This window comes from Littorina saxatilis, linkage group LG9, assembly GCF_037325665.1.
Source record: "Littorina saxatilis isolate snail1 linkage group LG9, US_GU_Lsax_2.0, whole genome shotgun sequence".
Lineage (NCBI taxonomy): Eukaryota > Metazoa > Mollusca > Gastropoda > Littorinimorpha > Littorinidae > Littorina > Littorina saxatilis.
Genome location: NC_090253.1, coordinates 19,240,801 through 19,263,587, shown reverse-complemented (window position 1 = coordinate 19,263,587; position 22,787 = coordinate 19,240,801). Strand labels below are relative to the sequence as shown.

At 42.9% G+C, this 22,787-nt stretch overlaps 1 protein-coding gene across 3 annotated transcripts in view; it reads left to right on the top strand.

Moving 5' to 3' along the window:
* Positions 1 to 2,450: 2,450 nt before the first annotated feature.
* LOC138975527 (uncharacterized) overlaps positions 2,451 to 22,787 on the top strand; it is a 76,539-nt gene continuing 56,202 nt past the window's right edge. Inside the window, exons 1-16 of one of the 3 annotated variants that reach the window (XM_070348235.1) lie at positions 2,451 to 3,069; positions 7,475 to 7,637; positions 8,548 to 8,641; positions 9,927 to 9,963; positions 10,569 to 10,689; positions 11,560 to 11,614; positions 12,405 to 12,505; positions 13,025 to 13,113; positions 15,078 to 15,121; positions 15,774 to 15,828; positions 16,743 to 16,827; positions 17,821 to 17,905; positions 18,181 to 18,470; positions 20,194 to 20,392; positions 21,250 to 21,491; positions 22,526 to 22,656. In XM_070348235.1, the coding sequence (XP_070204336.1) occupies positions 7,485 to 7,637; positions 8,548 to 8,641; positions 9,927 to 9,963; positions 10,569 to 10,689; positions 11,560 to 11,614; positions 12,405 to 12,505; positions 13,025 to 13,113; positions 15,078 to 15,121; positions 15,774 to 15,828; positions 16,743 to 16,827; positions 17,821 to 17,905; positions 18,181 to 18,470; positions 20,194 to 20,392; positions 21,250 to 21,491; positions 22,526 to 22,656 (1,781 nt within the window). In that variant the 5' untranslated portion in view covers positions 2,451 to 3,069; positions 7,475 to 7,484. Of the gene's footprint in view, positions 3,070 to 7,474; positions 7,638 to 7,747; positions 7,808 to 8,547; positions 8,642 to 9,926; positions 9,964 to 10,568; positions 10,690 to 11,559; positions 11,615 to 12,404; positions 12,506 to 13,024; positions 13,114 to 15,077; positions 15,122 to 15,773; positions 15,829 to 16,742; positions 16,828 to 17,820; positions 17,906 to 18,180; positions 18,471 to 20,193; positions 20,393 to 21,249; positions 21,492 to 22,525; positions 22,657 to 22,787 lie in introns of those variants that run through there. The other 2 variants (XM_070348233.1, XM_070348234.1) reach the window with 2 other exon arrangements.

Below are 22,787 nucleotides of genomic sequence, written 5' to 3'. Positions count from 1 at the left end.
GACTTTATAATTGGCAATCTAGTGGCTGCTCCGCCTGGCGTCTGGCATTATGGGGTTAGTGCTAGGACTGGTTGGTCCGGTGTCAGAATAATGTGACTGGGTGAGACTTATGTCTTGTGTGTGGCGCACGTTATATGTCAAAGCAGCACCGCCCTGATATGGCCCTTCGTGGTCGGCTGGGCGTTAAGCAAACAAACAAACAAACAAATGGCAATCAATCGTTCAGAAGCAGTAGGCACTGTTTTTCTGGACTTTAAGAAGGCTTCAGATTTTGAGAATCATTCTACTTTGCTAAAAACGGTGATCAACTTTCTTTAACTCATATCTTTCCAATAGACGGCAAAAAGTCTTTATAAATGACTGACATTCCTCAAAAGAACACGTTTAGACAGAAGTTCCTTAAGGCTCAGTCCTGAAACCACTTATTTCCTCTATTACCACTTATGATCTGCCTTTACATGTATCTGATTGTAAATTAATAAACAGCATTATTGCAGATGACACGTTACTATACACATCTAGTAACACCATATTATGAAGTCTCTGATTGGTGTAAAACAAACTCCATGATAATTCACACAACAAAATCAAAAGTATGGTGATCATCACAAGACAGAATTATCAACTTGCGGTTTTAATTCTTAATGTTTTTACTAAATAACTGACGCATTGTAATATTTTTCATGTGCTTTAGATGCAGAAAGGACAGGTTGTAAGACTAAGCTGTGACTAAAACCCCTGTCCTTATGTATCAAAGATCAGTCAGTCAGTCAGTCAGCCAGTAAGTCAGTCTCTCTGTCTCTGTCTGTCTCTCTCTCTCTCTCTCTCTCTCTCTCTCTCTCTCTCTCTCTCTCTCTCTCTCTCTCTCTCTTTTTTTTTCTCCCATTAGTCTCTCTTGATTATTTTTAATCCTGTGTCTCTCTTACTCGCACACTCCTTCTCAAACCCTTCTTGTATTCTCTCGTTCCCGAGGAGCTTGCAAACACTGATGTGGGTGATTTACATCATTCAGACCCCCAAGCTAAATGTATGTAGAGCAACGACTTCATAAACAAAGTCCTGGAATAACAGCACACGGTTATGATTGTATTGCCTTTCCACTGCTCCTGTGCCAACGGTATTTGCTCAACCGACCGCTCATTTTCTCTTACCAGCTCTGTAGTTTAGCAGATGTAGGTCCAGGATACCCCCCGCGGGTTAGGGGGAAGAATTTACCCGATGCTCCCCAGCATGTCGTAAGAGGCGACTAACGGATTCTGTTTCTCCTTTTACCCTTGTTAAGTGTTTCTTGTATAGAATATAGTCAATTTTTGTAAAGATTTTAGTCAAGTAGTATGTAAGACATGTTAAGTCCTTTGTACTGGAAACTTGCATTCTCCCAGTAAGGTAATATATTGTACTACGTTGCAAGCCCCTGGAGCAAATTTTTGATTAGTGCTTTTGTGAACAAGAAACAATTGACAAGTGGCTCTATACCATCTCCCCCCCTTTCCCCGTCGCGATATAACCTTCGTGGTTGAAAACGACGTTAAACACCAAATAAAGAAAGAAAGAAAGAAAGGTCCAGGATTAACCCTTACACAACATATGCAGCAATTTGCGGACCACTAAAATGAAGGGCTAGCTCTGTAGTTTTGTGGTCCGCAAATTGCTTCGAAATAATGACTTGTCCGCATATTGCTGCTTTTTTCAAATTATTCCTAACGCTATATCTAGCGAAATATCGAAGTAAAAGTTTTTTTGACACCTTTGTATCGATTTCCCTAAACATTCCATTTATTTTCAACTTTCTATCTCTTCAAACAAAAAAGTCAAAACAGGTCCTCATATTACCGCATTTTTGACGGAAGTACAAAAATGATACACAATGTCTGCAATTAGGCGAAAATCCCCCCATTTGTGTGTGTGTGTGTGTGTGTGTGTGTGTGTGTGTGTGTGTGTGTGTGTGTGTGTGTGTGTGTGTGTGTGTGTGTGTGTGTTTGAGGGCGAAACAGGGGGGGGGGAGAGAAAGAGAGATAAATAGATAGAATGAGTTGTTCGTCCTTTTAGGACCAATTGTCCAGTCTTGTTAGAGGTAATAATTATGCTGTGTGGGTGAACAATACACAAGCAATACAGATATGTAAACAAAGGACACATGTGGTCGGTGTTGTAGTTTTAGTTGAAGCAGTATTTCACATTAGGGCTGTGTGGCGGGAGAGAGACATAGAGAGGGAGAGGGAGAGAGAGAGAGGGGAAGAAGTAGAGGCTAAGGCACAGAGAGAGAGAGAAAGAGAGAGAGATAGAGAGAGCGAGAGTTACAGACAGACAGACAGACAGACATGCAGGCAGGCAGGCAGAGAGAGAGAGAGAGAGAGAGAGAGACTGAGAGGGAGAGAGAGAAAGAGAGAGAGCGATAGACAGAGAGAGAAAGAGAGAGACTGAGAGAAAGAGAGAGAGAGAAAGAGAGAGAGAGAAAGAGAGAGAGAGAAAGAGGCAGAGGCATAGGAAGACAGAGATAGACAGAAAGGCCCACATAGAGAGAGGAGATGAGAGATAGAGACAGCCTCGCAAAACCTACGAGGTTATCTCCGGTGCAGACACGGTTCTGTTGTGCTGTTTGCTGAATAAAAACTTTACTTTGCATACTAATCACTTTTATCTGCGTCATATTGTCAATTTGCTAGAGAGAGAGACAGAGAGAGAGAGACAGACAGAGAGCGAGAGAGAGAGAGACAGAGACAGAGTGCACCACACACGCCCCATGAAATGTACGCTTACCACTTAGCATTAGCCCCGCCTTAAAGGGGCAAAGCAGAATAGTCGTCGAGAAATGACAGGATAGGCCTACCGGAGAAGCCATGTCACCATAGTGGAGAGGCCTTTTTTCACCCGCTGACTTGTTGCGTGTGTTTGCTTATGTTCTTCCCGTTAATAGGACAGTGGAGTCTGTGTGTATACAAAGTGTACAAATAATCAGCATGTGACCTTGGCTATCCGTCCACTGTTTGTGAGAAAAAAACAAAGAAAAATTACAAACAGATCAGGAAAAATTACAAACAGATCACGAACAGCTTCCAAGACCGAGAGGTAAGCTAATGTTGTTGGAAATAATTAGTATCGATTGATACGAAAATGATGTATGCTGTGTTGCATAATTAGGATACTTGCTGGCATCTGTCACGTAAGACCTGTGTTTTCGAGCCTTACGATTGATGTGGCCTTACTATTGCTCAGCAATACAAAACTGATTCTATCAAGATAAGATCTGTGTGAATATTTGTTTGTCTGTTCACTTAAAAGACCGCTGGGTCGAAATATCTGTGATTGTAACGCCGATAATTTTGTCAATAAGAACGTTCCAACAACTTACCTTTCTTGTTCTTTTTATTCTGAATTTTGGAACGTTGGCAGTCTCTTTGTTTTTGGATGTATTGATGTGGTATTTATGTCTTCTTTGCAAGTGTGCTCCGTATCCCTTCTGGAATTGTTATGTCAGCGTTGGGTGTTTGGTGCGGTGTACACTTAAAAATGACGAGTCATTAAGACACGTACGTAAATGCACACGCGCATGAACCTGAAAGCACGCTAACACGCACACACAAACACACGGAAACAAACACGCATGCACAAGATCGAGCACACACTTCAACTACTGCCTTTCCGTACACGTCAAATTCTACTGTAGCTTCAGACACATCACATATTGCCGGCAAATCTACTACCACAGCTGCATAATTATGCATTATTATATAATTATCAGTACACAAATACGTCTGCAACAGCTTCTAATCTAGGCATAACAACAAAAAGCCCAGAAACAAAGACCAACCGCTATTTAAAAAAATAAACGGCGAGTAACGATCAACACACACACACACACACACACACACACACACACACACACACACACACACATACATACATACATACAAGCACGCATACACGCACACACACACACACGTACGCACGCATGCACACATACATACACACACGCACGCACACACATACAAGGACGCATACACGCACTCACACACACACACGCACGTACGCACGCATGAACACACACACACACACACACACGCACACACGCACACACACACTAACGCATACACACACACACACGCACACAAACACACACACACACACGCACACACACACCCACACACACACTATTTTGTTCTCAATTTTCCTGAATACCATGCATTAGCTCTTAGGTTTTTTTCTGAATGCCGCTGCCGCTACTAATGTTAAAATTTGATGGTGACGACATCAATGCCTTTGCTGATAATGTTTTCCCGCCGTATTTTTACATGGACCAACTCGGACATTATACGGGACAAGATAAGATAATAGTATAACGTTTGGTTGTTGTTGTTGTTGTTGTTGTTTTCTAGCGATGTCGATGATATACAAGCAAATCGGTAGTTTTTCACACCCAGCCCTTGCCGATTAAAAGGACCACTTTCATGTTTTGCGTTAATAAAATGTAAATTTGGGAAAAAAGCTCACAAATAAATGTTTTGGCACGGTCACATAAGATCGGTTCAGGCATGCAGACCGTTAGCGCTGTAAAATCTCACTCAAATAACTAAAGTGGAAAACACAGAATCGGTGGCTAAGATCTTACTTTCAGCGCTTCCAATGTGACATACGACACCAAACTGCATCACAAGTAAAATCAAACAACATTTAATAAATATCTCGATGCGTCCAAACTAAGAAAGAAAGAAGGAGAGAGAGAGAGCGAGAGAGAGAGAGAGAGGAGAGAGAGAGTGAGTGAGAGAGATTGAGTGAGAAAGCGAGAGAGAGAGAGAGAGAGAGAGCGACGTTTAGGACTGAGGAGGTAGAGATGGAGTGTGAAGGAAACCCTTATCCCCCCCCCCCCCCCCCCCCCCCCCCGAACCACAAAACCTAACCCCGAGTGAAATGCACTACCAACATGTTATTGTCATGGTTGACATGTCGTGACGACCCGCGTTGTCACCGTCTCCTAAATTACTTGCCAGGTTGGGCGGGATCTGGGTCAATGTTTCACAAGGCAAACATTCGTTGACCTGATTCAGTACCTCTGGGAAAAAGTCGGGGAACCCCCTTTCTTGAGGGGTCAAGCACGAAGCAATATTGTTCCAGGGGCGTCACAGACTGTACTCATTGTATTGACACGGTGCAGTGACTCTGGGAAAAGTGGGGGTTGGTGGTGAGGGGGGGTAGGTCAACGTATTTGTGAGGATGAAGCAATGTTGTGTTATGACAGTATATTTTGGGAAACCTCTTTGCCTAATGACGGTTTGAAAAAAACCTCTGGTGACATCCGTAAGGGATGGAGAGACATTTGTGACCCTCCACCACGGAATGAGTCACATGTCACATTTGCATGATTATCATATGTTTACATTTTTCTAAAGAGTTTTTTATGCTCTATCCAGTGGTGAAAACCGTTTTAGAAAAGAGCAAAAACTGTTTGAGTTATAAGCCTGTGACTAAGGTGACCCTCACACTGTTACCAGACACTCCCCGGACTTATATTAAGCCTAGCCCAGAACCGCGCGAGAGGTGACATGCGACTCATTTTGTGGTGGAGGGTCACATTTGCCAGGGTGAGGTCACTTACTTATTGAAAGGCGCAGTCCTTCCCGTAAAAATAGTTGGGTTTACCACCTCAGCTCTGGCCAGGCTTTTACATTGAATAAAAACATCCCCCCACTTGGTCACATAACAAAAATCAACACTCTGACCGCTTATTTGTTGTGCTGGGAGAGAAAAATGTGATGATTCATTGAATAAAAAAAAAGCCCAAAGAAAATAGTTCATTAAAGGATGCATAGGTTGGTTTTTTGTGTTTTTTTCCAATTAGAGGAATGGTCTTTTCCTCTGTAATAGCCTGTCCAGAGCTTTTACTCAAGACTGTTCGTATGTGCTTAAAGGCATACTAACGCACTCCCGTGTTTACAAAGTGTAGTTTGCCCACAATCGATGTCAAACGCACCATAAGACCATATAATGACGATACGTCACCATGCGCGGACCATAATACATGCATTACAGCTTGTTCTAGCCTCTGAAAAAGTGAGGATGTCAACAAAGCCGCGGTGTTCTCTCCCTTGCATCAACGTTACATGTGTTGCCAAATCTATAAATAGGACGATCCAGATCAAAATGAAAATTCAAATATCTCAACATTTAAGGGGTCCTAGACCACAATATTTTGCAGGGAACTTAATTTAGTCTGTCTCCAGCTGTTTGTAAAGCAATTAGCGTGTATAGTCATCGAGTACATATGCCTTTAAGTTAAGAAGATATATATATATGTACGACAAAATCACACAACTTGCTATGCTGCCATCGAATGCCGCCTTGTACTTAAAATCAAGCGGGTATTATTTTATTTCGGTTTTGTCAAGGAATACATAATCTATCATTCTTACCAAAGGTGTATTTAGGCGCGGTATTTAGGCACGGTATTGTAGGAAGAGAGTCCTAGGCTAGCTGTTGAGTGTTTTCTTCTCTTCTTGTTATTTTATTTTGGTGCCGTGTTTCACCCTGAACTCAGGTCAAAATGAGTTACTTCCCTTCGGGTCTCATTTAACCCTAACCCTTGGTTTTCCTTCTCTGGCGAGGAAATCGATTTTTTACATATTTAGAGCTTTTCGTAATGTGTTATTGATATAAGCAGATTCGCGATCGTCGATAATGATTTTTCATGGTGTTGTGTGATTTTTAAAGTACAAAGGAATTGATATGCAAGACAGTTTCAAGCGAGCTATCTTTCGCGGGTATATTTACTGTGCAAACAACTCTAAATATGGCAACAGTGTCACGTGATAATCAACTTTGGCTACGAAGCAGACGATACTTTTTTCCGTAACCAGTTGGGAGTGATGCAACAATATCACGGTCTCCTTCCAACAGCAGTCTCAGCATTTCGACTTGTTTTAACCTTAGAACGATGTCTTTATCATAACTGTGAAGAACAGAACGGAGATCCCTGTCGAAGTCGGCCAATCTGCAATCACTTTCGTCTCAGTTGGGAGATAACTCTCTATTCTTGTTTTGATAGATTCCGCGCAGTAATTATGCATCCTGTCAGAGAGACCGTGAGCGATAGCGTGGACCGATGATTATCAGAATGGCCGTGTTTGTGATTAGGTTTTGTAGTGTGTGTGTTTTTTATGTACATATAGTGTGAGGTCTGTTAGGGTTGTCGGCGTGAGTAACCTTGACCTCTGAGTGTTGGTTGGGCAGCTACTACGGATTTTCTCCCCCTCTTCCTCCTCCTCCCCCCCTCCCCCGCCCCTTGCTTTATTTTATCGTTGTACAAATTGTATGAAGCTCTCTCTCTCTCTCTCTCTCTCTCTCTCTCTCTCTCTCTCTCTCTCTCTCTTTCTCTCTCTCTCTCGCTCCCTCCCTCCCCTCTTTCTCACCCTCTCTTGCACTCCCTCTCTCGCATTCTCTCTGTGTTTTATCGTTGTACACATAGTGTTAACTCTTTCAGGGCTGCCACCATGGGCATCCTGGGTGCGTGGGTGTGTGTGCTAATGGGTCTGCTGGTGGGGCAAGGCCAGGGCTACTACTTCCCTCCTGGATACGCTCTCCACTACACCTACACTGCTGTGAACACCATGATGGATCATCGCGATGTCACGTCCATTCTCAAGGTGACTGATCTGTCTGTCTGTCCGTGTTTCTGTCTGTCTGTCTGTCTGTCTGTCTGTCTGTCTGTCTGTCTTCTCTCTGCCTTCTTCCCTCTGCTGGATATGTCCTCCACTACACCTACACTGCAGTCAACACCATGATAGACCATCGCGATGTCACGTCCATTCTCAAGGTGACTGATCTGTCTGTCCGTCTGTCTGTATGTCTGTCTGTGTTTCTGCGTGTCGGTGTGTCTGCCTGTCTGTCTGTCTGTCACACATCCCTCGCTAGTGACTGGTGTATAATGTCACGTGGGTAAGTTGTCCTCAATAAAAGCAAGAGTATTCAGTCTAGTGTCACAACCCACACAGACCCAACAGAGTTAAACTCACAAACATGCATCATCTATTTGCCTTTCAACAGACGGGGTTACATTCTTCTTTTTCTTCTTCTGCGTTCATGAGCTGAAACTCATACGTATAAACTAATATATTTTGCACGAGTGGAGTTTGTACGTGTAACTGTATGACCGTTTATCCCGCCATTTCAGGCAGCCGATTTCGGGGGATGCCTGCATGGTATTTACATTCGATGTCCAAGGCAACATTGCAGCCAATCACTCACCTCATGTTACGAATTATATGTTGAAACATTCTCACATGATAAACCATGCTGAACAAGCAAAGCAGTGTGCTTTGCTTTTCCTTGGTCCAAAGAGAGCAACAGATTCAAAATCTAGGTCAAACAGAAAGAAAATGACGTAAAACGCAAATGACACGGAAAAAGTGAAGCAATTTCACTTGATTCTTTATTATTTTGGCCTCACAATTTGTAAGCGAGCCATCAACAAAGAACACGGAGAGAATGGATTGCCCCTAATCGGTGCCGTCTGTTATCAGAAATGTTGCTGTAATTTTAAATTCATCGTTTCAGTTTCACGTCAATTTCCTGGGGGAAGACGACACAGGGGAGAGAATTCATTCCCTCCATGTTGACAGCTTCGTCCAATTTGCCAAAGGTGGTCAACGTGAGTAAATCTTATCTTATTTCATTTCATTTCGTTTTATTGTTTCTGCTTTGGTTTGTTTTTATTTTAATTTGTTTAATTTTATTTCATTTTATTCTATCAATTTTGTTTCTTTGTTTCTTTGTTTTATTAAAAAAAATCCAAAAACAAAGAGACTGCCAACGTTCCAAAATTCAGAATAAAAAAAACAAGAAAGGTTGGTTGTTGTATATTATATCTGTGAATGTATAGTTTTGTCAATAACAAAGGTTCTAACAACCTACCTTTCTTGTTTCTTTGTTTTATTGTTTTATTGTTTTATTTCCTTCTTTATTTGATTCGTTCTTTCTTTCATTCTTTTGTACCCTGTCGCATTTCTTGTCAATTTACACCTTTGTGTAGTGTCTAGTGGCGAAAGTAATTCTTGATGTCATGACGGACGTAAAAGATAGGCGTGGCACGATATTTTGTTTTAGAATCAGCGTACATTTATTAGGTGCCCAGTCACGAAAGCAACTATAGCTTATTGTTATGGCGAATATAAAGGGGATGTGCTTTAGTTTGCGGTAACTTAGTCAGCTAGGTACGTGAATATTTTAAGTGGCCCTTTGATCGTCCAAGGACTCGGTGGGGTTACATTCGCAGGATGAAATGAGGCCAGCGAAATCCCAAATGATGTGGTGATTTAATTTAGGACATTCAAATCACGAAGCGGAACAACAACGATCTTGACGCACTGGAGGTCGAGCTTAGGGCGAAAGGGGATGGGGGGGGGGGGGGGGGGGTGGGGGGGGAAGGGGGGTGGGGGGGGGGGGGGGTGGGTGGGTGTGTGTGTGAGGGGGTTTATGTGAATCATTATCTTAACTGGCAATTCGGACGCTCAAGGACAGGGTGGGGCTGGATCAGCAGGATGGAATCATGCATTAAATACACGGTGCTGTGTGTGTATGTGTGTGTGTGTGTGTGTGTGTGTGTGTGTGTGTGTGTGTGTGTGTGTGTGTGTGTGTGTGTGTGTGTGTGTGTGTGTGTGTGTGTACGTGTCTAAATTTGTTTACACTCGCATACATTTTATCTGAGATTTTTTTCCGCTTGTATATTTTTTCCCATCAATAATATTTGTACATTAGGAAAAACTTTTTTTCTTCCTCTTTTTTCGAGGGGGTGGGTGGGGGGGGGTTGTAATCTGTAGAAAGGGATGAAAATTGCAATACAAAGTTCCTTGGGAATGCTTATTTATCATCATTTATATTATTATTGTATCATTTATTCATTCAGCTTTATGTTTGAACTCAAAACCTTTTTTCAGTGATGGCGAACCCACAAAAGTGGAACTTAACAAGAAAGTAAGTACTGTACGCAGTTCCCCAAAACCTCGTACACTCAACCTTTCAGTAGACTGGCCCTGTCTGCCTTTCTGTGTCTGTGTCTGTCTGTCTGTCCGTCCATCTCTCTCTCTCTCTCTCTCTCTCTCTCTCTCTCTCTCTCTCTCTCTCTTGTGGTAGTACAAGGGACTGTATCTGGAAAAATAATGGTGGTGTTTGTAAACGCAGTTACGTCCCCTAGATATTGCCTACCTCGTCTCAGTTTCACTAACGCTTTTTAATGTATTTTGCACAAGCACTTGGTCGAACTCACAACAGGCACGCCCGCACGTACGATCGAACGCACGCACGCACGCACACTCGCACACTCACACACACACACTCACACACACACACACATACATTCACACACACACACACTCACACACACACCGGCACACACACATACACACACACAAACACACACACACACACATACACACACAAACACACACATCTACACCATGGCTACCCTCCCTCTCTCGTCTACCGCAATGCATTCAGTCAAATAGTGACTGAATGTTAAAAAGTATTTTTAACAAATAAAATTAAAAAAGCATCTTTCTACATGTGTGTCTTCAACACAGCTTCGTGTTCAAGAGCAACTCCACTGGAGCCATCACCTTGGTGCACGTGCACCCCAATGACCACAAGGAACTGTTGGTTCTCAAGAAGGCCCTCGTCAGTGTCTTCTCTGTGCATGTTCAGGTGAGTTTCACACAGACAAACAGGCGGACAGACTGACAGACAGACAGACAGACAGACAGGCGGACAGACAGACAGACAGACAGACAGACAGACATACGGACGGACAGACAGACAGACAGACAGACAGGCGGACAGACAGACAGGCAGACAGACATACGGACGGACAGACAGACAGACAGACAGACAGACAGACCACAAGGAACTGTTGATTTTCAAGAAGGCCTTCGTCAATGTTTTCTCTGTGCACGTTCAGGTGAGTTTCACACAAACAGACAGACAGACAGACAAACAGACAGATACACAGACACACACACAGACAGACAAACAGACAGACGGACGGACGGACGGACGGACGGACGGACGGACGGACGGACGAACAAATAGACAGACAGACATACGAAAAACTGACAGACAGACAGACATATAGGCAGACAGACATATAGGCAGACAGACATATAGGCAGACAGACAGACAGACAGACATATAGGCAGACAGACAGACAGACATCAAGGAGCTGTTGGTACTGAAGAAAGCCCTCATCGGTGTTTTCTCTGTGTATGTTCAGGTGAGTTTCACACAGACAGACAGACAGACAGACGGACAGTTAGACAGACAGACAGACAGACAGTTAGACAGACAGACAGTTAGACAGAAAGACAGTTAGACAGACTGACGGACAAGTCAGACAGACAGACAGACAGACACACACACAAACACACACACACACACACACACACACACACACACACACACACACACACACACACACACACACACACATACAGGCAGATCGACGGACAGACAGATATGATATTCGTAGACGTAACACTTCATGTTCACTTATTCTAATTGCTATTATTTCTGTTGCAGGTTGATGACCAGCAAGATAGCTGGCAGTACAACACAGAAGAAAGGGATCATCTTGGTGAGTTGTTCGTTGAGGCGACATATGTAAGACTAGATGATTACCCGCTTCGCCGGGTACCGGCTTCGCCGGGAAGAGGCAGAGCCGAATACCAGGCTGCGCCTGGGACCCGGCTCTGCCGGGTGTACGCCGGCTTCGCCGGCGCACGAAGGAAAGGAGATAAACGCGCAAAACACTGGAGACCTTCTAAAAATAGTAACGTGCAGTGACCTTCTAAAAATAGTAACGGGAATATGGATTGACGCCACACGGAGGAAGGGAGATAATCGCGGCTGAAAACACTGGAGAAGATAAGGAAGAGTTACTGATAGTGGATCCCGACAACAAAAAAAAACAACAACAACAAAAAATCGGTTCAGCGCGCACAAAACGTGTTGAAATATCTCATCGATGAGGTTGTGTCCGGGGTGTAGCTGAATACGGTGTCCAAATTTGAAAAAGATCCACCGAGAACTTTGGCCGTGCATCGCGAACAGACAGACAGACAGACAGACAGACAGACAGACAGACAGACAGACAGACACTAGTCGTATATATATATAGATACTTCATACGGTCTGTTTGTCTGTATGTTTGTTTGTCTGTTTGTCTGCCTGTCTTTCCTTCATGTCGGTTTAGGGTCATATTACTTAAATACCCATGCACAAACAAAGCACAGTGCTAATCTTGTTTTTGTTTCTGAAAGTATAATTCATCAATAAGCGTATCTACTTGACTTCTTTTTGTGACTGCATTCCTTGCATCATACCTACCTATTTCAGTCTTTCATTTCTTTCTGTTTTTCTGTCAGGCCTCTTGCAGCATAGCTACAATGCGAAGCGTACCCAGAACGGGATGAAGCTGACGAGACAACACAGCAGCGAGGACAAGGTTCACAGGTCTCATGACAAGGTAACTTAATCATATACGATACCGACACACGCACAGACTGGCGGTGACCTCACGAGTAATTTCTACTGCTGATATGACGTAGTCACCTAGACCAGATTTGCTATCGAAAGTTATGTTCAGTTCCTCGGAAGACATGAAGACAAACAGGGATAGAAAAATATCATAATTATTTGAAATCTGTGCTGCATCTGCAGCCGGTTCGAGAGTTGCACTAAGCTTATGTATTCAGCAAGGCGTAACTTTGGACCTTGAGGGCTTGAGAAGTTCTGTCTGCATATATACAGACCACATAGAACTGAATCGCGAAGAACAGATTGGAAAATGTGAGGAGACAGTAACTGATCCATACATTGTCTTTTTTTTTTCGTTTTCGTCCTAAATGTTCGCGCTGGTATCAATAAGATTCTCGATCTTTCTTCTGGTAATTCCATCAGAGAAGAGAAACTGCAGAGACGGAAGTGTTTCATTACGACAAAACGGTATTGTTCATACAATGCTGTGTGTGTCTGTTCTCTGTAGACCATGCATTACGACCGCAAGGGGACGCTGCAGTCGGCTGTGGCACGTGATCAAGTCACGATCAAAAATGGCGTTGATGACGTCAAATCGTAAGCTTGTTTATTTTTTTCTTAGATTTGTTTCTTCTTGTTTCTTTCCCTCTTGCTTTCTTTCTTGCTTTCTTGCTTTCTGTCTTTCTTTTCAGAATCAAAAAACAAATAAAGATGAGTTGTTGGAACGTTGTTATTGACAAAATTACGTTACAGTCACAAATATGTCCACCCAACGGCCTTTTAAGTGAACAGACAAACAAATATCACAATAAACTTATCTTGATGGATGTCAGTTTTCGCCCACTCGCCAGAAAGCCGAGCGAATTTTGGAACGTTGGCAGTCTCTTTGTTTTTGGATTTGTTCTTTCTTTTCTTTTTCTTTTCTTTCTACCGTTTTTTTAACATGTCTTGGTTTCTTTGCTTCTACGTTTCAAAATGTGTCATCATTAACAAAGCGGTTTTTTTTAATGTGAAACCTGCGCTGCATCTGCAGTTGAATAACGGAATTTTTGACCTCGAGGGCGTGAGAAGTTCTCTCTGAATACAGACTATAATTATATAGAACTGAATCACGCAGAACAGATTGATGCAATGCACAATTCTCTTCGTGTAAGCGATCATGTACACTATCACGGATATAATAATAATAATAATAAAACATTCTTTTATAGCGCTGTTCACCGCCGAATGGCAGTCTCATGGCGCTTTACATTAGACATTAAAATTTAACATTTTACATATAAAAAGTTTTCTCGTAAGAAATAACATACAAGCATTAAAAACAATTCATAGACAACGACCACTTATAGTTATCTAAGATAATCTAGAAAAATTGTTTTTAAAAAGATGAAAATAACACGTAAGGTAAGTAATAGACACATAGTTACACATAAAAAGTCTGACAATAAAACAGAACTCACATAAAAGCGTACAGATCTAAAAACAGAACGAAGATGTAACATAGACTGTGGGGCAAAAAATTAAACAACTAACAACAGGCATACTGTATTATAATACTACATTAGGACTTTTAAACCCAATATGTCTAGGCTCTTACTGTGATAAGAGCATTCGTCAACTTGAACACACACCGAAACTAGTAGCGCACCTGCATTCTCTGCAGTGTGGGATTGTTTCTGAATTTACTCAACACAGTGGCATAGGTGTCACGAAGTAAATTGAGAGCAGCCAGGCTTTCTAGATATGGCATGTGATCGAATGGACGGATACTCTTAACCCAAAAAACAGCCTTAACAGATGTGTGGTGGTGCAACTAATGTCCTACGCTACTAGAACATTTCGGAAATTTAATTTTAATCGTAGTTTTTATATTTTTAATTTTCAGAGCTTGTTTTTAATCCAAATATAACATATTTATATGTTTTTGGAATCAGAAAATGATAAAGAATACGATAAACGTAATTTTGGATCGTTATATAAAAAAAAAATTATTTACTATTTTCAGATTTTTAATGACTAAAGTCATAAATTAATTTTTAAGCCTCCAAGCTGAAATGCAAACCTAAAGTCCGGCCTTCGTCGAAGATTGCTTGGCCAAAATTTCGATCAATTTGATTGAACAATGAGGGTGTGACTGACAGTGCCGCCTCAACTTTTACAAAATGCCGGATATGACGTCATCAAAGACATTTATCGAAAAAATTAAGAAAATGTCAGGGGATATCATACCCAGGAACTCTCATGAAAAATGTCATAAAGATCGGTCCAGTAGTTTACTCTGAATCGCTCTACACACACACCCACACACACAGACAAACACACACACACACACACACATATACAAACACACACACACACACACACACACACACACACACACACACACACACACACACACACACACACATACACCACGACCCTCGTCTCGATTCCCCCCTCTATGTTAAAACTTTTAGTCAAAACTTGACTAAATGTAAAAAGAGCTTTCTTGTTGTTCGTTTCACACACATGAAGCCACGTAGAGTTTTGAACATCAACCTCACAGCCCTTCTCTTTTTCAGAAAACCCGACACCAACGACCAAGGACATGGCACATCCTCGGGCGGTAAGACATTTAAAGGCACAGTCCGTCCCGTGAGAACAGTACTGTTCACTATCTCAAAACTGCCCAGGCTGTTACATGTGATATATTAATGATCTCGGGCCTGAAAGTAGCGAGTATTTGACTCGCCATGGCGAGTAGAAACATGTAACTGGCGAGTAGAACTGTTCATCTACTCGCCAAATGCAAGTAAAGTTGCTGGTGTTTTTTTAATTTTTTTATGGAAATCAGCTTTTTTTACTGAGATATTAGGGCTTACAAACGGAGATGTCTTATTTTACAATCTTATGATATCGACAACAACTTATTCAAGTTACTAAAGTTGCTGTTGCTTTGGCTAGTAAAGTTTGCTCTTTGGCTAGTAAATTTTCAGAATCACTAGCCAAAGGCAAGTACACCATTTGTTTGACTTTAAGGGCTGCATGATCTCTGTGTGTGTGTGTGTGTGTGTGTGTGTGTGTGTGTGTGTGTGTGTGTGTGTGTGTGTGTTTGCGTACGTGTGTGTGTGTGTGTGTGTGTGTGTGTGTGTGTGTGTGTTTGCGTGCGTGCGTGCGTGTGTGTGTGTGTGTGTGTATGTGTGTGTGTGTGTGTGTGTGCGTGTGTGTGTGCGTGTGGGTCACGTTTAAATAATTATTTTCTGTTTTTGATTGTGCAGAGTATCCTGTCATTGAAGCAAAAGCGCAGGTCAGAGTGACCTACACTGGCAGAAAGTAAATATGCTTTTTTTTTCTGTCTTACTTGTTTTGATTTCTTTCCTTTGCAAAGTCAGGTAAAAGTGAAAATAATAAGGGAGTCAATTTGTGAGAAATAAAATAAACGGTTACTTCCCTTGGTCATCTGCAATTAGCGTCCCTGTTTCCTGTGCCATAGCGTATAGGCACCCCCCCCCCCCCCCCCCCCCCCCCCCCCACCTCCCCCACCCGCTGATCTGTCTGAGATGTTAAATGCGATAAGATCATCCTTCTACTGCGACATGTTCCACTAATCTACAGCCAGGCTGATTGCTGTGCAGAGTGTTTGGTAACTGGCACCAGTGTTCTTCTCCATTTTCGTTCAAAGGCTGAAACTCTCACGTTTGTTACGTGTATATCTGGGGTTTTTACCCCGCCATTTAGGCAGCCATACGCCGCTTTCGGGAGAGGCATCAGTTTTCGATCTGTAAAATTAATTCAGCAAACAATTCCTACGCCTGGCTGTTGAAGTTTTGTATATGTTCAAGCTACAACGTTAGATAATTGTGACCGTGGTTCTTTCTTATCATTATCGATCTCACTGTTGGTCGCCTTTGGCAACAGCTGAAATCCTACAACGCCACAGTAAATGAGAGAGAGAGAGAGAGAGAGAGAGAGAGAGAGACAGACAGAGAGAGAGAGAGAGACAGAGAAGAAGAGAGAAAGAGAGAGAGACAGAGAGAGAGAGAGAGACAGAGAAGAAGAGAGACAGAGACAGAGAGAGAGACAGAGAGAGACAGAGAGAGAGAGACAGAGAAGAAGAGAGACAGAGAGAGAGAGAGAGAGACAGACAGAGAGACAGAGACAGAGAAGAAGATAGACAGAGAGAGAGAGGGAGAGGGAGAGGGAGGAGAGAGAACTCAGCGTCTCGCTTTTTTTCTACAAAATCACAGGCGGGTGAAGCCTGGGAATTTCCAAACGCAAAAGGAATACATTGCCAAGATGAAGGTCGACTCCCTCGAAACCCAACACAATGAGGTATACTGTTTATCGGTCTGTCTGTCCGTCTGTCTTTCTGTCTGTCTGTCCGTCTGCCTCTCGTCTCTCTCTGTCTGTCTCTCTGTATCTGTCTCTATGTCTGGCTATCTGTCTGTTTGTTTGTCTGCGTGCGGGTCCGTTCCTGTGGATATGTTTGTGTGTGTCTTTGAAACTAAAGAGAGAGTGTATGTTTGTGTGTGTGTTAGTGTGTGTGTGTGTGTATATATATATATATATGTGTGTGCGTGTGTGTGTGTGTGTGTGTGTGTGTGTGAGAGAGAGAGAGAGAGAGAGAGAGAGAGAGAGAGAGAGAGAGAGAGAGAGAGAGAGAGACAAGAGGCGAAGCCTTCAAGGCTCACGTAAGAAATCGACAAACAGTAACACAAACTCAATCACTCCGTCACACATACACACACACACACACACACACACACACACACACACACACACACACACACACACACACACACACACACACACACACACACACACACAGTAAGCATAGGTGAAACTATGCAAGAAAGCGAGACCCTGGATCTGCCAAGAAGTCTCGGCCCGCTCACAATAACAATGACCGAGACTTTCAGTAATTCCTTTGCGTGACGTCTAACCCTCTTACGTCATACTGTGACGTCTTCAAATAGTTTCTATCACACACGTCGAACACTTTTGACCGAGACTGACGTAATCCATAGACTCGGAAATGTTAAAGTTTCTACCACAGACATACACACATACATACATACGCACGCACGCACGCACGCACGCACGCACGCACAGACAGACAAAGTTTATCATCGCATAGGCTACACTTACGTGAGCCAAAAAGGGGGATGAAAGAGGGGAGAGCGGGAGGGAGGGATAGCGAGAGTGAAAGAGAAAAGAACAAGGAGAGAGTGAGTTTGAACAATGCTACATGCAACTTTGCATACATTTGATGCAATTATGGAATTAATGTTGTTGCATGCGTTCATGTCTCTCTACGCCTTCTAGACCACACAGAAGCCACTTGGACTCGAGGAAGTTCGTCAGAACATGACAGAAATCTGGACCTGTATTCATTACCATGTTGAAGCACGTAAGTGTTTAGTTGCAATGACTGCAGTTATTCGATGGTTCGTTTCTTCTTTCCTTCCGTTGTACTTTTCTTCAGGTATTTTCGGTGTTTTTGGTGTTTTTTGGGGTTTGTTTTTGGTTTTTGAGTATAGTGTAGACAGAGAGTTGGAATAAGGCAATGGGTACCAAGAGCTGTATAACGCAAATATGTAGTTTTTACCATCCAGAGGAATTTTTTCTCTCCATTTTGACCACTCTTTCATCAATGTTTTATTCTGTTTTCGTTTTCTTTTACAGACAGTGAAAACCGAACAGCTTGCGTCAATGATCTGAGAAAGCTTCTGTCTCGCCTGTATGCCGCCGAGTACGAGAAGTACGCCGTTCACATGCTGTCCAGGAACTGCAGCGAAAAGCAACAGGTCTGCCAAGAAGACCGCTGGATCGTAGTGGATGTCGTAGCAGGGATGGGTGACGTCATTTCGCAACGGTTGATCGTGACGCACGTGTTGAAAGGGAGGACTTCGCCGTCAGAGGAGGACTTGCGTCGTGTCTTCGTTCATTGCGCTGCCCTGGAGCATCCTACGGTGGTAAGTAGTTTTTAATTTTTTTAATAGTTTGTTTATTTTAATGATACGGGTATTTGCAGGGCACAAATCCTGGTAAATTTCTTGGCGCCTCTCAAAACGGACAATAAAAAAGAAATACAAACACAATATTACTAAGAGCAAGTAAGAGTCCATATTTGTAAATAAGTACTGGTGTGGAAAATTACTGGAGCGAACACTATTCCTTTGTTGATTTCCAAACAAAACAAGTTTTATGCATGGCTACTATCATGTAAATTGAAAAAGGATGCACACGTACTCGCATTGGTCCCGGATAGCCATTCTTAAAGGCACAGTAAGCCTCCCGTAAACCATCACAGATACGGTCAGGCTTTTACACACAGTACAAACACCCTTTCATTTAAACACTCACCGATTGAGAACATCCTAGGTGCCCTCCGTAAAGAGCGAACAATTTTCAAAGAATTTATTTTTGCGTGGTTTATCTTACCCCTGAGCCATCGTGAACCCGTGTGATCCAGTTTCCCTTTTTCACAATGTAGTCGTCAGTTAGTCATTTGAATGCGACTCGATGTGAGCTTATCTACAATAGCACGTTTTTATGCACGAAACAAACGGCTGTGGTTCACAAGAACTCTAGCGATGGCTTTTGACTGTTGAGAGGAACGGCGATATGCCGCATAAACCGTCCTCTGCTACGACCCTTGCGTGACCCTGCTTCCGGGCTTTTCTTTTTTCAAACTTTCACAACTTCGAATTGCACTGATCTTGTCTTGATGAAAAAAGAATTCTTTTATGATTAAAGAATGTTTGTGTAACAAGCTGTCAATTTATCATTTAGATTTTAAAAGTTAGGTCTAGCGCAAAAACGCACCACGGTCCAAAAACATTCTGATAATCATCGATCCACGGCTATTGCCAGTTTAAGGGAAGTAACTCATTTTTGACCTGAGTTCAGGATGGGTCCAAAAAGTGTTCGAGACAATCTGCAAAATTAATTCTTTAAAAATTGCTCGCTCTTTACGGAGGGCACCTAGGATGTTCCCGTTTGGTGAGCGTTCAAATGGAAGGGTGTTTGTACTGTGTGTAAAAGCCTGACAGTATCTGTGATGTTTTACGGGAGGCTTACTGTCCGGGCGTGATTTCCGGGATATTCATAACAGCCGTCCAGCACCAAAACGAGGCGCCATTGTTGTAAAGGGCCAAGTCCACGAAAATAAATTCTTTGAAAATTTCTCACGCTCGACAGAAAGCAGCCAGGATGTTCCCGTTCGGTGAGCGTTTAAATGGAAGTATGCTTGTACTGTATGTGGACGCTCGGGGAGCTCTGTGATGGTTTACGGGAGGCTTACTGTGCCTTTAAGGTTGTCGGGTCGACATAATAAACAATAACCAACCAACAGCAGCATGACATTTGGTTTACATTTTTTATTTTTAAAGACCAATGAAGAAGGGTGCTCCCCGTCAAAAACAAAACAAACACACAAACATATTAGAGAGGAAAAATCGCCTGCAGGCACCTGAAGTCACACACACACACACACACACACACACACACACACACACACACACACACACACACACACTCACACACACACACACACGCACACACTCACGCACACACACACACGCACACACACACACGCACGCACGCATATACGCACACACACACACACACACACACACACACACACACACACACACACACACACACAAATAACCAACAAATCTTCATTGATTTCAGGAGTTTGTGAGAGCCGTGGAGACGTACTGTTTCGGTGCTGAGGGCGAACACCACGGTGGGCGTACACTGGCCAGGACGCAGGGCAGGGCGTGTCTTGCTGCGGGCAGTCTGGTCAAGCATCTCTCCTCTAGTGGTCAGGATCAGCACGCCCACAGGCTGGCCGATAGGCTGGAGTCATGGCTTGACCATCATGCTAAAGGTACGATACAACTGGACATATAGAGAGGCAGTAAAACCGGGTACGTGTACGTGTTTAGAACGCAATGACAAGAAACCCGAGCCGGACTGAATGTGTAGCGCCAGCAAACGCCAAGAAGAAGAAGACTAGAAACTTCACATCCCGTATCGAATGTTAAAAGCGTTATCGCTGGAGTCATGGCGTGACCATCATGCTAAAGGTACGGTACAACTGGACGCACAAAGAGGCACTAAACCAGGTACTTGTTTAGAATTACTGGAAACTTCAAATCCTTTATCGAGTTTCAACATCGCTATCATAGAATTAGTGTAGATCCAGTTCTGTCTGTGCCTTTCATCGCTTGATGCCGTAATTAGTACGCCGTAATTTGTGTAGCGATGATTTGTGATTGTAGTTGATAACGATCGATTTATTTGAATTGTGCATTGTGTACGTGATTGTGTTTCTTCTTTTTTTGTTTTAAGATTTTTTAAATGTGTATTGTTGTTGTAATGAAGATTATTATATTGAAGTTCGATTGTAAGGCGCTAAGAACTATATTAGGATTTGAGCCATATAAATACCCTTATTATTATCATTATTTATGCCGCACATAGTCTTAACCCCGTGTTTTCCGTGACCTATATACGTGTAGCTGAATTCAGCTCCGACGACTCGATTGAAAAGATTTTCGCGAACGCAGAATTGAAAAGGACGAGAGAGAAAAAAAAGTCGACATTGGCTGTCACCATTCGGTTGTTACCAACTGGTTGTCATTTTCCAGTTATGGTTGATTTATAAGATGTGTCCTTCACTTGACTTTCATGTTGATAAACCTAAATTACAACAGAACCTCTTGTTTCCATGCTTCTTTTCAGGAGACAAGCGCCTACACAAAAGAGACACGGGCGAGGCTCTCTACGAAATTGACGACGATGACGAAGACGACTTGTCTGATGACTCAGAGCACATGGGCAAGGCCGTTCTCCTGATGTCCCTGGGCAATGGCGCCATGTTGAGGTCACGTGACCACCTGCTACGTCACGCTCAGCCAAACACGGGGCATCACATCTGGAGGCGTGCAGCTTTGAGGGCCCTGGCTCAGTTTCCTTGTGAAGAGGTGAGTTGTTGTGTTTTTCAGTTGTGGGATTGTAGCAGGCAATGTACACGCATTCAGACAAATGCGCACACTGTACAACACGTGTCTGGGGTACTGCAGCACCAAGAACCCTGGCTCAGTTTCCTTCCTTGGGACGAGGTCTGTGATAGTCGAATTCGAGAAATGTCTCTGTCGGTGTTTTATCGGCTGTGCCAGAGTTGCGTCCCTTCAAAACAGAAAGGCAAACAATCACTGCTGACATGTCGATTCAAGCGATTATGGCGTCAGAACAAATAGGGAGCTGGAGCTCCGATGAGCGTATTTTTAAAAGAATAGGGTATCATATTTAAATCAACCACTGCAATACATTGCCATCTGAACTAAACTACACCATTGCCAGAGTCCACAAATCATAGGCAGTTGTTTGGCTCTCTTTGTTTGATTTCACTGTTTTTGGCAGGGGGCACAACTCCTACCGGAAGTTATTTCCGAACATCTTCTGTTGTGTATGTTTGTTTACATGGAGATGACTAAGGGTTATGACTCTTTATTGGGCATCATCAATGTGTAGAATATTGACACGTATCTCGATCTGTCTGTCCGTCCGTCCCTCTGTCTACCATGTCTGTCCTATCTATTCTGTCCTTTTTTTTTGCTTTCTTTTTTTTCCTCTTTTTTATGATGTTTAGGAAGACGCTATATCGTGCCCTTTTAATCAATAAAACAATAAGATTAGGCCTATATAACAAACTTGGTATCTGTATGTTTGACTGTACATGAGACTGAAATATTGATCTGTCCGTCCTTTATATTTGCCTGCCTTTCTGTGCTAGTCCGCCTGCCTGGCTATCTTTCTCTCTGTCTGTCCGTCCGTCGCTCTGTCTACCATGTCGGTCCTATCTATTCTGTCCCTCCTTTATTTTTTATTTTTTTAAAATTTGTTTTAACATGAGACTGAAATATTGATCTGTCCGTCCTTTATATTTGCCTGCCTTTCGGTGCTTATCCGCCTGCATGCATGTGTCATTTCACTTCTGTACCTGTTCCACCCACAGAGTGCTCGTGCCTTGATGGTCAGCGTGACCAAGGACTCAGTGACCAGTGTGCGGCGTGTGGCGTGGCACGGCTTTGTAACACACCCACACCGTGACACGCTGGTCAAGGGAGAGGAGAACGACATTCTCAGGTACGAAACATGACCCCATTCACCCCGCGTCTTCACGAGAAAGTCACTAGTCTTGTCGGGCAGCGGAAATACATTCAAAACAGATAGCCTATGAACGTAACATATGAACATATAAAAAGAAAAAAAGGTAA